Here is a 13,213-nt window from a genome sequence, read left to right on the forward strand (position 1 = left end):
CTTAACAATATAGAGCAGATAATTTTTGTTTTGAGAGACAGTATGGATTAATTACTCCAACCTCCACTCACCCACAAATCAGATATTATCCAATCTCCACTCACCCACAAATCAGATATTATCCAACCTCCACTCAGCTACATCAGATATTATCCAATCTCCACTCACCCACATATCAGATATTATCCAACCTCCACCCACATTCAAATCAGATATTATCCAACCTCCACCCACCCACAAATTAGATATTATCCGACCTCCACCCACCCACAAACTAGATATTATAAGTAGAAGAGGAGACAGCAGATAGTGCTGGAACTAAAAGCAATTACCCAAGACGACTGGGATGGATTTTATGTTCATATTCTTCCACCTGTCAGAACTGGGTAGTAGTTGACGCAATACATCATGGGGAAGTTTGACTGTCCAGGGGTGACGGTTTGGCCACATTGGCAAACTGTAATCCAGGATACATTGAATATGCACACTTCCTGTGGACAGTGACAAGACCATATATGGATAGGTACATGGATGGTAAGGCTATGGTCCCGGTGCAAGTCAATGGGGGCAGGCAATTTAAATGGCTCGGCAAGGACCAGATCGGCCAAAAGGCCCGTTTCTGAGCTGAGACCTTTCTATGACTCTTTGACCAATGGAGGCCATTGTGTAATTTCACTGTTGTCAGATTTTGCTGTAAAGGCAGACCGAGTCATTTGATGACTGGAAAATTACAAATGTTACTCCGCTGTTCAAGAAGGGTGGGAGGCAGCAGAGAGGAAACTAGAGACCTGTTAGCCTGACATCAGTGGTTGGGAAGTTGTTGGAATTGTTAGGGATGAGATTATAGAGTACCTGGAGGCACATGACAAGATAGACCAAAGCCAGTATGGCTTCCTGAAAGGCAAATCCTGCCTGACTAACCGACTGCAATTTTTTCGAGGAACTTACAAGCAAGGTAAACAAAGGAGATGCAGTAGATGTAGTGTACTTGGAGTTTCAGAAGGCCTTTGACAAGGTGCCACATATGAAGCTGCTTAACAAGAGCCCATGGAATTACAGGGAAGTTACTAGCATGGGCGGAGCATTGGCTGACCGGCAGAAAACAGAGAGTGGGAATAAAGGGATCCTATTCTGGCTGGCTGCTGGTTACCAGTGAAGTTTCACAGGGGTTGGTGTTGGGCCCGCTGCTTTTTATGATGTATGTCAATGATTTGGACTATGGGATTAATGGATTTGTGGCTAAATTTGCCGAGGATACAAAGATAGGTGGAGGAGCTGGTAGTATTGAGGAAACAGAGAGCCTGCAGAAAGACTTAGATAATTTAGGGGAATGGGCAAAGAAGTAGCAAATGAAATACAATGTTGGAAAGTGTATGGTAATGCACTTTGGTGGAAGAAATAAATGAGCGGAGTATTATTTAGATTGGGAGAGAACTCAATGCAGAGATACAAAGAGACTTGGGAGTCCTTGAGCAGGATACCATAAAAGTTAACCTCCAGGATGAGTTGGTTGTGAAGAAGGCGAATGCAATGTTGGCATTCATTTCTTGAGGCATAGAATGTAAGAGCAAGGATGTGACATTGAGGATCTATAAGGCATTCGTGAGACCACACTTGGAGTATTGTGTGCTGTTTTGGGCTCTTTATTTTAGGAAGGATATACTGATATTGGAGGGGTTTCAGAGAAGATTCATGAGAATGATTCCAGGAATGAAAGGGTTACAGTACGAGGAACATCTGGCAGCTCTTGGGCTGTATTCCCTGGAGTTCAGGAGAATGAGGGGGATCTCATAGAAACATTCCAAATATTAAAAGGCCTAAACAGATTTGATATGCAAAGTTATTTCCCATGGTAGGGGAGTCTAGGACAAGAGGGCATGACTTTGGGATTGAAGGGCGTCCATTTAGAACAGAGATGCGGAGAAATTACTTTAGTCAGAGGGTGGTAAATCTGTGGAGTTTGTTGCCATGAGTGGCTGTGGAGGCCAAGTCATTGGGTGTATTTAAGGCACAGATAGATAGGTTCTTGATTAGCCAGGACATCAAAGGGTATGGGGAGAAGGCAGGGGAGTGGGGATGACTGGAAGAATTGGATCAGCCCATGATTGAAAGGCAGAGCAGACTCAATGGGCTGAATGGCCTACTTCTGCTCCTATATCTTACGGTACAGTTTGCATGATTGGGCCCATCTGTGAGAGAGGCAGTGTGACTAACGTTGACCAGATCGAATCCTGGGATGATGGGTTTGTCACTTGCATTAGAAGCAGAAATGAGCATTTGAAATGTATAGAATTCCAACAAGCCATGATAGATGTGAAGTTGACCTTTCCCTGGCCTGGCTATCAAGAACCAGGAGTCAGTCCCACAACAAGTCAACCAAATAAGTGGCTTGCATGATTTGATCTTTTCCTCCTGCACAATGAGGGTGCTTGACAGTGTTTTTTGTTAAATGGGTTCTATTGGGTTTCTGTATTTTGGGGTTGCCTATAAGGAGACAAATATCAGTGTTATATGTAGTGTACATACTTAGATAATAAATGTACTTTGAACATGGGAGTCAATTGCTGAGCATGTTTAAGACAGAAAGTGACTGAAGTTTATTATTAAATAAATGGAGGGAAATGCATTCAGAAAGCTGCTGAAGTAATAGATCAGCCATTATCCTTTTTGAAGGCAAAGCAGGCTGGAGGCACTAAATGGCCTCATGCTTCTATGTTCTTATATTCCGCTTCCTCTACTCTCGACATTGAGCGTTTACTGAGTGCATTAACGTAGCTTGCAGAGAGTGATCTGCCCTCCCAATTTATTGGCCACTGAGTTGTAAACTCCATTCTATTCCACTTCTAGAGGATTCCAAAGAAATAAACTCCCATTTACACCGAATCAAAAGGCAAAAAACTGCAGATGATGGAAAACTGAAATAGAAATAAAATGCTTCAAGGACTCAGTAGATGAGGAAACTTTAGTGGAGAGAGAAGGAGAATTAACATTTCAGGCCAAGGACCCATCGAGGGATCAGGGAAGTTAGACATCGAACATGTTTTAAGTTGCAGGAAAGGGGAGGGATAGGACAGAATAAAGGCAATGGCTGCGACTGTGTGAGTGTTGCTCTTCCGGAAGAAGAAAGCACCAGCAAACAACACTACTGGAAGTGATATCTTCAAGACAGTTTACGAAGCAACTACTTTCACTTCTTTTATGTCTTGTTTCTATTTCAGATCTGGTCCTGCTACTGTTGGAGCCTGTTATCCATGTTATGCCAGTGTTTTCGGGCCGGTGGGACGCTTTGCTGTCTCCGAGAGGGTTCCACAAGGCTGCAAGGCAAGTGTCTAGCAGGGAGGCCAGGAGATAGGGTGCAGGCCCATGATTGACTCCATTTCCAGCTGATTAAAGCGCTGAGGAAGATTGAAATCATGGAGCCAATGCAGAAGACGAGCGAGTGTTCAGCATCGTCTACCAGTCTTTCATTCAATGGTGTCAATGTGTGACAGTCCCCCTCTCCCTCGCTGCATTCGAATGATCTCTCTCTCTACCCTGATGCTGTCAGAGGACAGTGACAGAGCAAGACTTAGTTGATGAGGTTTGTGGACTGTGGACTCTAATTCAGGTTCACGTTGTGTACTAATTCTGGCTGCTCCCTTTGGGTGGCCAAAGGGGTCTGAATTGGGGTGGCCTGCAGATAGTGAACACTGCGCTGAGCTGAAATATACCTTTTGATTTTGAGTTTTATATTCTGTGCTTCCCCTCCTTTTGTTGCCATTTGTGCGATTTAAAAAAAAAACGCACAATAGGGGTTGATGCTTTCCTTTGAACGGGTTAATTCCATGGTTCTTTGTTTTGTGGCTGTCCGTGGAGAAGACAAATTTCAGGGTTGTATGCTGTATAAATACTTTGATATTAAATATGCTTTGAATCTTTGAACGTGAAGGCCAAAACAGAATGGATGATACAAATTTTGGTTGCGCCAGCCGAGGGAGAGTGCAACAGATAATTCATTGCAATTGATCTGTCTGGACAATCTGTTTAAAAAAAGTAAATCAGATTAATGGAAAAAAGGAAAAATACAATGTTTGATAACTAACTTTTACTCATTCTGATGAAACCCAAAATTTTGACTGTTTCTTTCCATAGATATTGCCTGGCCTGCAGCGTTTTTCAGAAAATTTTGTTTTTATTATCCACTCACACTGAATTTTCTAACATCCTTGGAATCACTGTTTCAACAATGCATGTATAATTTTAAATGTGTCACCAGATACATAGGGAAATATGATAGACAAATATTAAACCATAAAGGGCCATAAAAAGTAACAGATGCTTAACCTTAAAGTCAAATTGGATAATTGTGCCTGTAACATTTGTAACCATAATAAATCCAAACTAATCTACTTAGATCTAATCTCTGTCTCGTCTATTTTATTTACAGAAGTGGTCAAGACAGAGCATTCTATCTGTTAAGTTTTTAAAGAATAATTGTGGTTTCTCAGAATATGGCTAATGTTCTCCCTCCTTCCACAGAACTCCAAACAACCCAAAAATAATAACTAATAATATTGTTGCTCGGGGGCAAGGTCAAGGAGGTTCACAAGACTGATCTCTGAAATGGATAAGATTGGTCAGTTTATACAAATATAGTAATATTTGATATTAAACAGACTATTAAAGGTTATGAGATTTCACCAGCGCTCCTAGTGAACTACTCATTTTTCAAAGCAAATTTCAGTGTTTCAATAATTTTTTTTAAAGTGAAAAGGATTAAGTATACATTGCACCTTTACAAAGCATGATTTTATTTTTTTATATTGAGAGCCACACTACCCAGCAGTCCAGAGATTTAATCCTAGCCTAATCGCAGGACGATTTACAATGAGCAATTAACCTACCAATTGGTATGATTTCAGACCGTGGGAAGCAAACCCGGAGCACCTGGATGAAACCCACGCAGTCACAGGGAAAGCATACAAACTCCTTACAGGCAGAGTTGGGAACTGAACCCAAGTCGCTGGCACTGTAAAGCATCGTGCTAACCACTACACTACCGCGATACACCAAATAACTGTTAACACAGATGGTGCAAAATGAAAACCAATTCTTTTGCAGGTAATTAAGTAAAAACAGCCCCTGAATGAGGCATTGGCTGCTCTGTATACACCTGCCTGAAATACCAGGTGCTTTGGATACAGCAGACAATTAATTTCTAATCCTCATTAATCATCAAAATGGTTCGTGCTCCTTGCACATCAGTGGTTGAGGTTTGGAGCCCATGCAATGGAAAAAATTGAACTTGTATTGTGCTTTTCCCATTACCTACATCAACTACATGGACAAATTCAATGCTGAAGAGTAGGGAAATGGCAGGCAGCAAGCTCCCTCAACAAAGAATGAAATAATCACTACTTCAGATTTTTTATAAACATTCTGATATTGGTTAGTAAAACGTTGCACAGTCAACAGGTAAATGTTATCACCAATTGTGTAAGTGGATCTTCCAAGAACACTCTGGTTGCAGGTGAGGTCTCAATTCATTGCCTCATGCAAAAGACACCTCAGAGTTGGAAAGCACAATGAGATCAAGGGGATATGTTAACACTACAACTCACTGGAACAGACTCCATAACTTTTTTTTAGTTATAATACAGAAAACGGTGTTACATACTGAACACCCTAAAGGGGAAACAAGTTTATATAAGCAAATACAACTCCTCTACCTTTCTATGACACTCTCATGGAAATGAATCCAGTGTTCATTTAAGTTTTTAAGAAAAGCATTACTAATTTAAAGTAGCGTTTGAAGTTCTAGTCGCCTAGCTATATTGGAAAGGTCATTCAGCCGAGAGGGGAGCAGAAAAGAATTGCAAGGATGTCACCAGGATTGAATGGCTTCAGTTATAAGGAAGTTGAATAGGCTGATACTTTTGTTCCCTGGGACACAGGAGGCTCATGGGGTACCTCATAAAGATGAAAAAAATCATGAGGGCTTTTGACAAGGAGAATGGAATTTGTGTCTCTCCACTCCCAGAGTAGGGAATTCTAAAACTGAGGGCACAGGTTTAAGGTGAGAGGGGAAGGATTTGAGGACCTGAATGGCTGCTTCTTCCATATGAGCTTACGGCACAAACTGCCAGAGGAATCTGTCGAGGTGTATACATATACAACAAGTCAAAGGAATTGGCACAGGTACTGTGTATGGATATGAAAGGTCTGGAGGGATATGGCAACTGGGACAACTTAAGCTGAAGGCTCTGACTCAGTGCTGTATAACACGAACCTGCACAACACTGCTACACATTTCAGATAATTTTCACAAGAGCACATGGCCCAATTCTTCGGAAAAAAAATCAAATCCGATAAATTTATACTTAATTTATCAATTGCATCCACATCTGCATTGTATATATGTTACCCTGAATCCAGCCTCTGTCCTCCTCTGCATTAATTGTATTCTGCCAATTTGCTTCCAAGTATGTACTTACTGTAATTAGTTTTTTTTCTATTATTGTGTATTGCAGCCTCAAAGGCAAGAAATTTCACAACGTACACCGATGATATTGAACCTGATTCTGATTCAGATGTAGCAATTTTGAAGTTGTCCAGAATGAACAAACATTTGTTTTTGAGGCCCACTGATCACTATACCATTAAATTCTTGAATGGGTCCTCTGGACATTAAGCACGTAATCGGGATTTGTTGTTGATGTTGAGTGTTGTAGTGTCGACTCATGGCAACCTTATGGATAGTGTAGTTGTCCATAGGGTTTTTGTGGCAAGATACAGAAGTAGATCGCCAGGCTTTTCTTCCACACAGATACTGCTGCTGTCCAGGTTGGGACCCGGCCAGATTTGAACTCAGGGCCATTCATCTCAAAGTCCAGTGCTGATGCCACTACACCACCAGCCCGAATTCACAGAGTTATAAATTATACTCAACTACCATAGCTAAAACAATGCATGGAAATCCGGGCAAACTACTTTCACTGGTTCTTCAGAATATGTAATGGAATATTACACTGTTCACACACAAAAACATTTAATTCTGTGAGTATTTATAATTTTAACTAAAATGCAATGCCTGAATTGTGCACCTTCAGTTCTGTGGCAGATCAAAATTCCAATATTCTTCCATTTAATTTTGTTGCCACCAAAATACTTAGTGAATGCCCATTATTCATTACTAATGACTCATTAATTCCCTTGCTCCACTCCAAACAACTGCTGCAAGGTCATTTGGCTCTGCTGAACAGTCCAGAGCCCGATTGGAACCTGAGATGGGCACAGATCTATGACGGCATCAGTGATTTATGTTACTTTATAATTCCTTTCATTGTAGATCTCTGTGCATTGTTTCCAAAATAAGGTCCCTCTATAATTATCATTAAAGCTGGCTTTTTCTACCTCCATGAAATGAATTGCCCTTTCCTCAGCGAGGTGAATTAGTGTTTTTCCCTTCACCAGATGGAATCTGTTCCATAAATTAAGTGTGGGGTAGGACCAGGCAGCAACAAATAAGACTAATAACCAAGGGTTTGTATGGAGTTTAAGGAGAAAGTTTCCAATGGTAGGAAGATTGGCAACAAGGGGGGGACTGACTAACGCCAAAGGAATTGAGATTGGGAAAACATTGTGCAGGCAGCAAAGTTTCGTGATAGACAATTCATTTACTTTAAAGGCAGTGGAACATGACTCCGTGGTAACTTACAAAAGAAAATGCACAGGAACATGGAGAAAGGGTGTGAAATGTGACAACCTTTCAGAGAGCCACCAGAGGTAAAGTCAACCTGCTCAGCATTGTATTTCTCATGGAATACTTTTCACCAGAATCCCAACGTGAAAGTAATCTGCGGAGGAAAAACTGACTGTGCATGATATTGACATAATTCCACTAGGCATTCTGAAACACAAGCACGGTTACACACCTGAAGAAATTCCATACTCAGATAATTAATGAGGCATACTTTCCTTTTTCCACACAAATTGGTTCAACAAGGAGAATGAATACAGAAAGATAGTACAGGTTTGAGTAAAAATAGGTTGGTGATGGAGGCAAAAAAATTTGTTTGTGGCTTTGATATTTGATTTCAGCAACTTCAGTGAAACTGATTTTCAGAAATGGAGTGAACGTGGATATGCTGCTGGATGATGTGACTAATGACAAAACTCTCCTTTAATAGATGCTGACCAAATGTTCCACGGGTTCATTTAAAAAGAGGTAAAAATAACATTATGTTCCATTAAAAATATGCAGTAGTGATCCAATCTTTCAGTGATAGATAGCACAAGTTGAATCTTCAACAATATTTTGGATCCATTCACCTCTCAAAAGCTAAAGGTCCCAGATATCTGAAGTGATGTATTAATCTAAAATAATCTGCTACTATTCCTTCCAACCAATGCTTACAAATATTTAAGTTCAGCAAGTGTAGATGACACCACTTAGCACTGGATCTGACCAGTCCCTCCCATAATCTTCACAAGGCATTACCAGTCTTCCAGAATAATAAAGAAAGTGCTAGAAGAACTCAGCAAGACAGGCAACATCTATGGACAGGTCCAGACGAAGGTCTCAATCCAATACCTTTTTCCTCTATAGATGTTACTTGACCCACTGATTTCAAAGTTCAAAGTACAATTACTATCAAAATATGTATAACATTATACCATCTTGAGATTTGTCTCCTTACAGGCAGCCACAAAACAACCCCATTAAAGAAGAGTTCCTCCAGCATTTTTGGGCATTGCTCAACATTTCTAGCATTTGCAGTCTCTTGTGTCTGCATTACTTCCTCTTTTTTTAAAAAAAAAACCTGTTATATTTTTTCTGGGTCTTTTCACGGACAGAAATCCAGCCAAAGTAGAATTTATAAATTTGGGGTTGGGGGTTGAGGAAATATATCTGTAACCCTGAAGACTTTGTGAATTCATAACTTTTGTAACATTGCCTTGCCTTGCACCCTTAACTCCTGGTGGAGTCGTCGGGGCGCCATCAGGACAAGCTTTTCACCAGTCTGTTCCATCTGTCGCGGTTGTGTGCCAGGGCCTGGGTCACCGCAGATGTTTTCTCTGTCCATTTTTAATGTTGTCCGTCCACCTTATCCTCTGTCTCCCTCTCCTTTTCCCCTCCGCATTTCCTTCTAGAACAGTCTTTGCAAGGCTGTTACATGACCATACCATCTCAGCTTTCTTTTCTTCACCAAAGATACAGGCACTGGAAATGAGATGCTATCACAACATCTTGGGCATCTCATACTTGGACCACAACACAAACGAGCAGATCCACAGGACCATCCAGCACCACATCGGCCCCCATGAAGACCCTCTCACAACGGTGAAGAAAAGTAAGCTTTTTAAACATGTGATGTGACAAAATGGAACCTGTGTGACTCCAGAGTGCATTGCAAGTTTGTTGATGTATTTGGATGGGAAGCTTGCAAGGGGGGGTATGTGTTTTGTGGAGGAACTGTTTAGACAGCAGTGAAAAGCAGGACACAGCTGTCGAAGGGGAGGGGGAGAAAGAAGCTTCAAAGACAAATGGGCTCATTCAAGATGAATGCAGATAAGAAAGGAATGCAATTCAGGGATGGAATGACCTCAAAGACATGAAGTTGATGAATTACTAGATTTTAAACACATTACTATAAAAATGGTCTGTTTTGAGCTATAAGATTGAAGCTACCTACTGACAACTTAACAAATGGAAGTAAACTTTCCCTTACAAGTAATAAACATGCTTATAATTTGATCAGCTGAGTTTCTTGTAGTCTGTGACTGCATAGTTAGAAGACCTAGCTGAATGGTACACAACAGAATTGTGGTAAGGGGAGATGTAGTAGTGGCTCTGTTCAATTCTTTCCAAGATACTAAGGCACTAATAGTAGGCGAAGGTGACACTATTACTTGTCAGTGACTAATGTGAAAAGTGCAGCGGCTGACATGGCTTTATATCAATGTGAGGGAACAACTGCTTCATATAATGCTAGTTTAATACAATGGATTAGGAGAGATGATAATACAGAGGAACTCTAGTTATTATTAGTTGTCACGTCTATTTTAAAAGAAGACATCATCAGCTGTTATAACTCTCAGCACATCTCATGTCCAGCAGAAAATAGGAGTAAGAGCAGGAATATTAATTCTTGTTCTTTACTCTGCACATACAATTTAATTTTTTTCAGCAGACTGTCACATATATTATGCAGACCACAATAAATAATTTTGATTTGGTTTGCTTTGGTTTTTGTTAACATTAAGGTGTACCTAAGAGACCCCCAAAATGGACTTGCACAGACAACCCTCTTGCACGTAACAACACAACCAACACTGGTTTGAACAGCACGCACGCTAGCATAATATAGAAAACGTAAACGCCTAGATAAATCCATTTGTGATGTAGACTGGAAGATGCCAACTTGGTCATCGGGATCACACTCTTGTTCCTCTTGAGAACACAACACCGTGACCAACAGCACAGCATTCCCTCAGTACTGCACTTGGCAGATTGTAACGTACCCTGCTGTTGTAATTAGAAAAAAAAACCTATTTTCATGGCAATTACTCCTTCCGTGTACAAGCACGTCTAAGACAATGAACTTCAACATTTTTGAGCCCAAGTCTTTTGAAGAGAGACTTGAAGTAGGGCTGCGGGCAAATGCCCTCAATTTAATATGGAGAAGATGCTGCAGATGCTGGAAATCTTGAGCAATACACGTTCTTTATGCGTTGCTCTGGCTCTAATTAATCGCTATTCAAAGTCAGCACTACAGACAATTCTCATTCCCTGTAAACAAAATAAGAAAATACAAAAGCTCCCCAACCTTTCTCTGCTGTTGTTCCCAGGCAGGGTCCAAGAGGAGGTCTCTGTCCCAATCGTCCTCTTGCATCATGTAGTCCTGCAGTTCGTACTCATAGTTGTGATTGTACTGCACGGTCTCTGTCTGGGTCGTCGAGCGGCTCTCCAGCTGGGTCACCCGGCGATTTTCTACATGGGTCGTGGAACGGTTTTCGACAAAGGTCATGGCACGGTTTTCCACATAGGACATGATGATGCTTTGCCGCTACTGCCTGCACACGAGCACAAAAGGGAACCTTTCTGAATGTTCACCCACAGGTGAGCTCTGCACTGCCGCTGCCTTGATGTTGACTCACCGACCGACAGACAGACAGACAGACAGACACTCCGTCCGCACACCCTCACCCGACCCCCGGCTGGAGCAAGCGGCAGCCCGGAGCGCGCCCCCGCCGCCGCGCTTTAATAGGCACGGTCACGTGGGTCCGTGTGCGCGGACGGGACATGCGCGTTCCCGGAGACTGGGAATGTAACGGTGCAGACAACGCAGATGGAGCTGTCCCTACCGTATCGGAAGGAGAACCACGCTCCCGTTTGGAACGAGTTTGGTTCATTTGCGTCATTTCAGTTATCTCACAGCGTTGCAATGCCTGTTCGATTTGGCTCCGCTCCGACACTCAGCTGTGCATTTTTATTACAAGCGTAGAGCAAAGGAGCAAATATCTGCAGAAATATATTGTGGCGAGGTTTAAAGAGGTTGTGAAACATTCGTACGGAAACAACAGTGACACTTTATATTCATATTTCTCATAAATTCCAGACATAAATTCTCTCAGCCCTGACAGCACTCTGATACCCTCTCTTTAACGCATGACCTCGCCCACCAAGAGGGACAAGGGCAACAGGTGCATGGCAACACCACCAGCTGCAGGTTCCCCTCCACCCTCATTTGGAAACATATTTACAGGGTGATGTCCAAACCCTGGGACTTGCAGTCCCACCCTGTATCAAAAGGACAGCACAGATTCAGAAGGTGCCTCAGCCGTTAACTTCCCCAACATCTAGGGATGGGCCGCGGCTGCTGGTCTCAGCACCGTGCAGAGTCAAATAAATTAAAAATAAACTCTCAACTTTTATGAATAAAGTGAGCTTTGCTTCACTGGTCCTGATGAAAGGTCTCAGCACAAAACATCAACTCTATATGCATAGAGTCATATAAAAGTACAGCACAGAAGCAGGCCCTTTGGCCCATCTAGTCCATGCCAAACCTATTTAAATAACCTACTTCCATCGACCTGCACCGGGACCATAGCCCTCCATATCTCTATTATTCATATACCTATCCAAACTTATCTTAAACTTTGAAATCAAGCTCCCATGGACCACTTGTGCTGGCAGCTCTTTCCACACTCTCACGACCCTCTGAGTGAAGACTGACTTTTTACTTTTCACCCTTAACCCACGACCTCTGGCTGTTGATCAACAGAACCTCAGGTGAAAAAAGCCTGCTTATATTTACCCTATCTATACCACTCATAATTTAGTACACCTCTATCAAATCTCGTCTCAATCTTCTACATTCTAAAGAATACAGTTCTAACCTATTTATTTTTTCCTTATAACTTAGGTCCTCCAGACCTGGCAACATCCTCGTAAGTTTTCTCTACAACACACACAAAATGCTGGTGGAACGGGGCAGGCCAGGCAGCATCTATAGGAAGAAGCGCTGTCGACGTTTCGGGCCGAGACCCTTCGTCAGGACTAACGTTAGTTGGTTAGTTAGTTAACGTTAGTCCTGACGAAGGGTCTCAGCCCGAAACGTCGACCGCGCTTCTCCCTATAGATGCTGCCTGGCCTGCTGTGTTCCACCAGCATTTTGTGTGTGTTGCTTGAATTTCCAGCATTTGCAGATTTCCTCGTGTTTGCGTAAATTTTCTCTGATCTCTTTCAACCTTATGTACATCTTTCCTGTAGGAAGTGACCAAAACTACACACAATACTCCAAATTAGGCCTCACCAACTTCTTAAACAGCATCAACATAACATCCTATCTTCTGTACTGAATACATTGATTTATCGAGGCCAACGTGCCAACAGCTTTCCTTTCGACACAATCTACTTTCAACGAATTATGTACCTGTAATCCCAGATCCCGTTGTCCTACCAGACTCCTCGGTGCCCTATTATTCACTGTGGAAGACCTATCCTGGCTGGTCCTACCGTCGCACCTGTCTGCATTAAATTCCATCAGTCATTTTCAGCCCATTTTTCCAGCGGATGCAAATCTCCGTGCAAGCCACGATAGCCTTCCTCACTGTCCACTGCATCCACAATCTTGGTGTCATCTGCAAATTGGCTGATCCAGTTAACCACATTATCATCCAGATCATTGATATAGATGACAAACTACAAAGGACGCAGCCCCGATCCCTG

The 13,213-nt window shown here is 42.0% G+C and overlaps 1 protein-coding gene across 4 annotated transcripts in view; it reads right to left on the reverse strand.

Moving 5' to 3' along the window:
- The window catches only part of LOC140730320 (alpha-actinin-2), a 105,603-nt gene extending 94,370 nt beyond the window's left edge, over nt 1-11,233 (reverse strand). For 2 of the 4 annotated variants that reach the window (XM_073050567.1, XM_073050565.1), the window contains exon 1: nt 10,809-11,232. In XM_073050567.1, coding sequence (XP_072906668.1) covers nt 10,809-11,033 — 225 coding nt within the window. In that variant the 5' untranslated portion in view covers nt 11,034-11,232. Of the gene's footprint in view, nt 1-10,808 lie in introns of all 4 variants that reach the window. The other 2 variants (XM_073050568.1, XM_073050564.1) reach the window with 2 other exon arrangements.
- Nucleotides 11,234-13,213: the final 1,980 nt, after the last annotated feature.

Source organism: Hemitrygon akajei, chromosome 7, assembly GCF_048418815.1.
Source record: "Hemitrygon akajei chromosome 7, sHemAka1.3, whole genome shotgun sequence".
NCBI classification, from domain to species: domain Eukaryota; kingdom Metazoa; phylum Chordata; class Chondrichthyes; order Myliobatiformes; family Dasyatidae; genus Hemitrygon; species Hemitrygon akajei.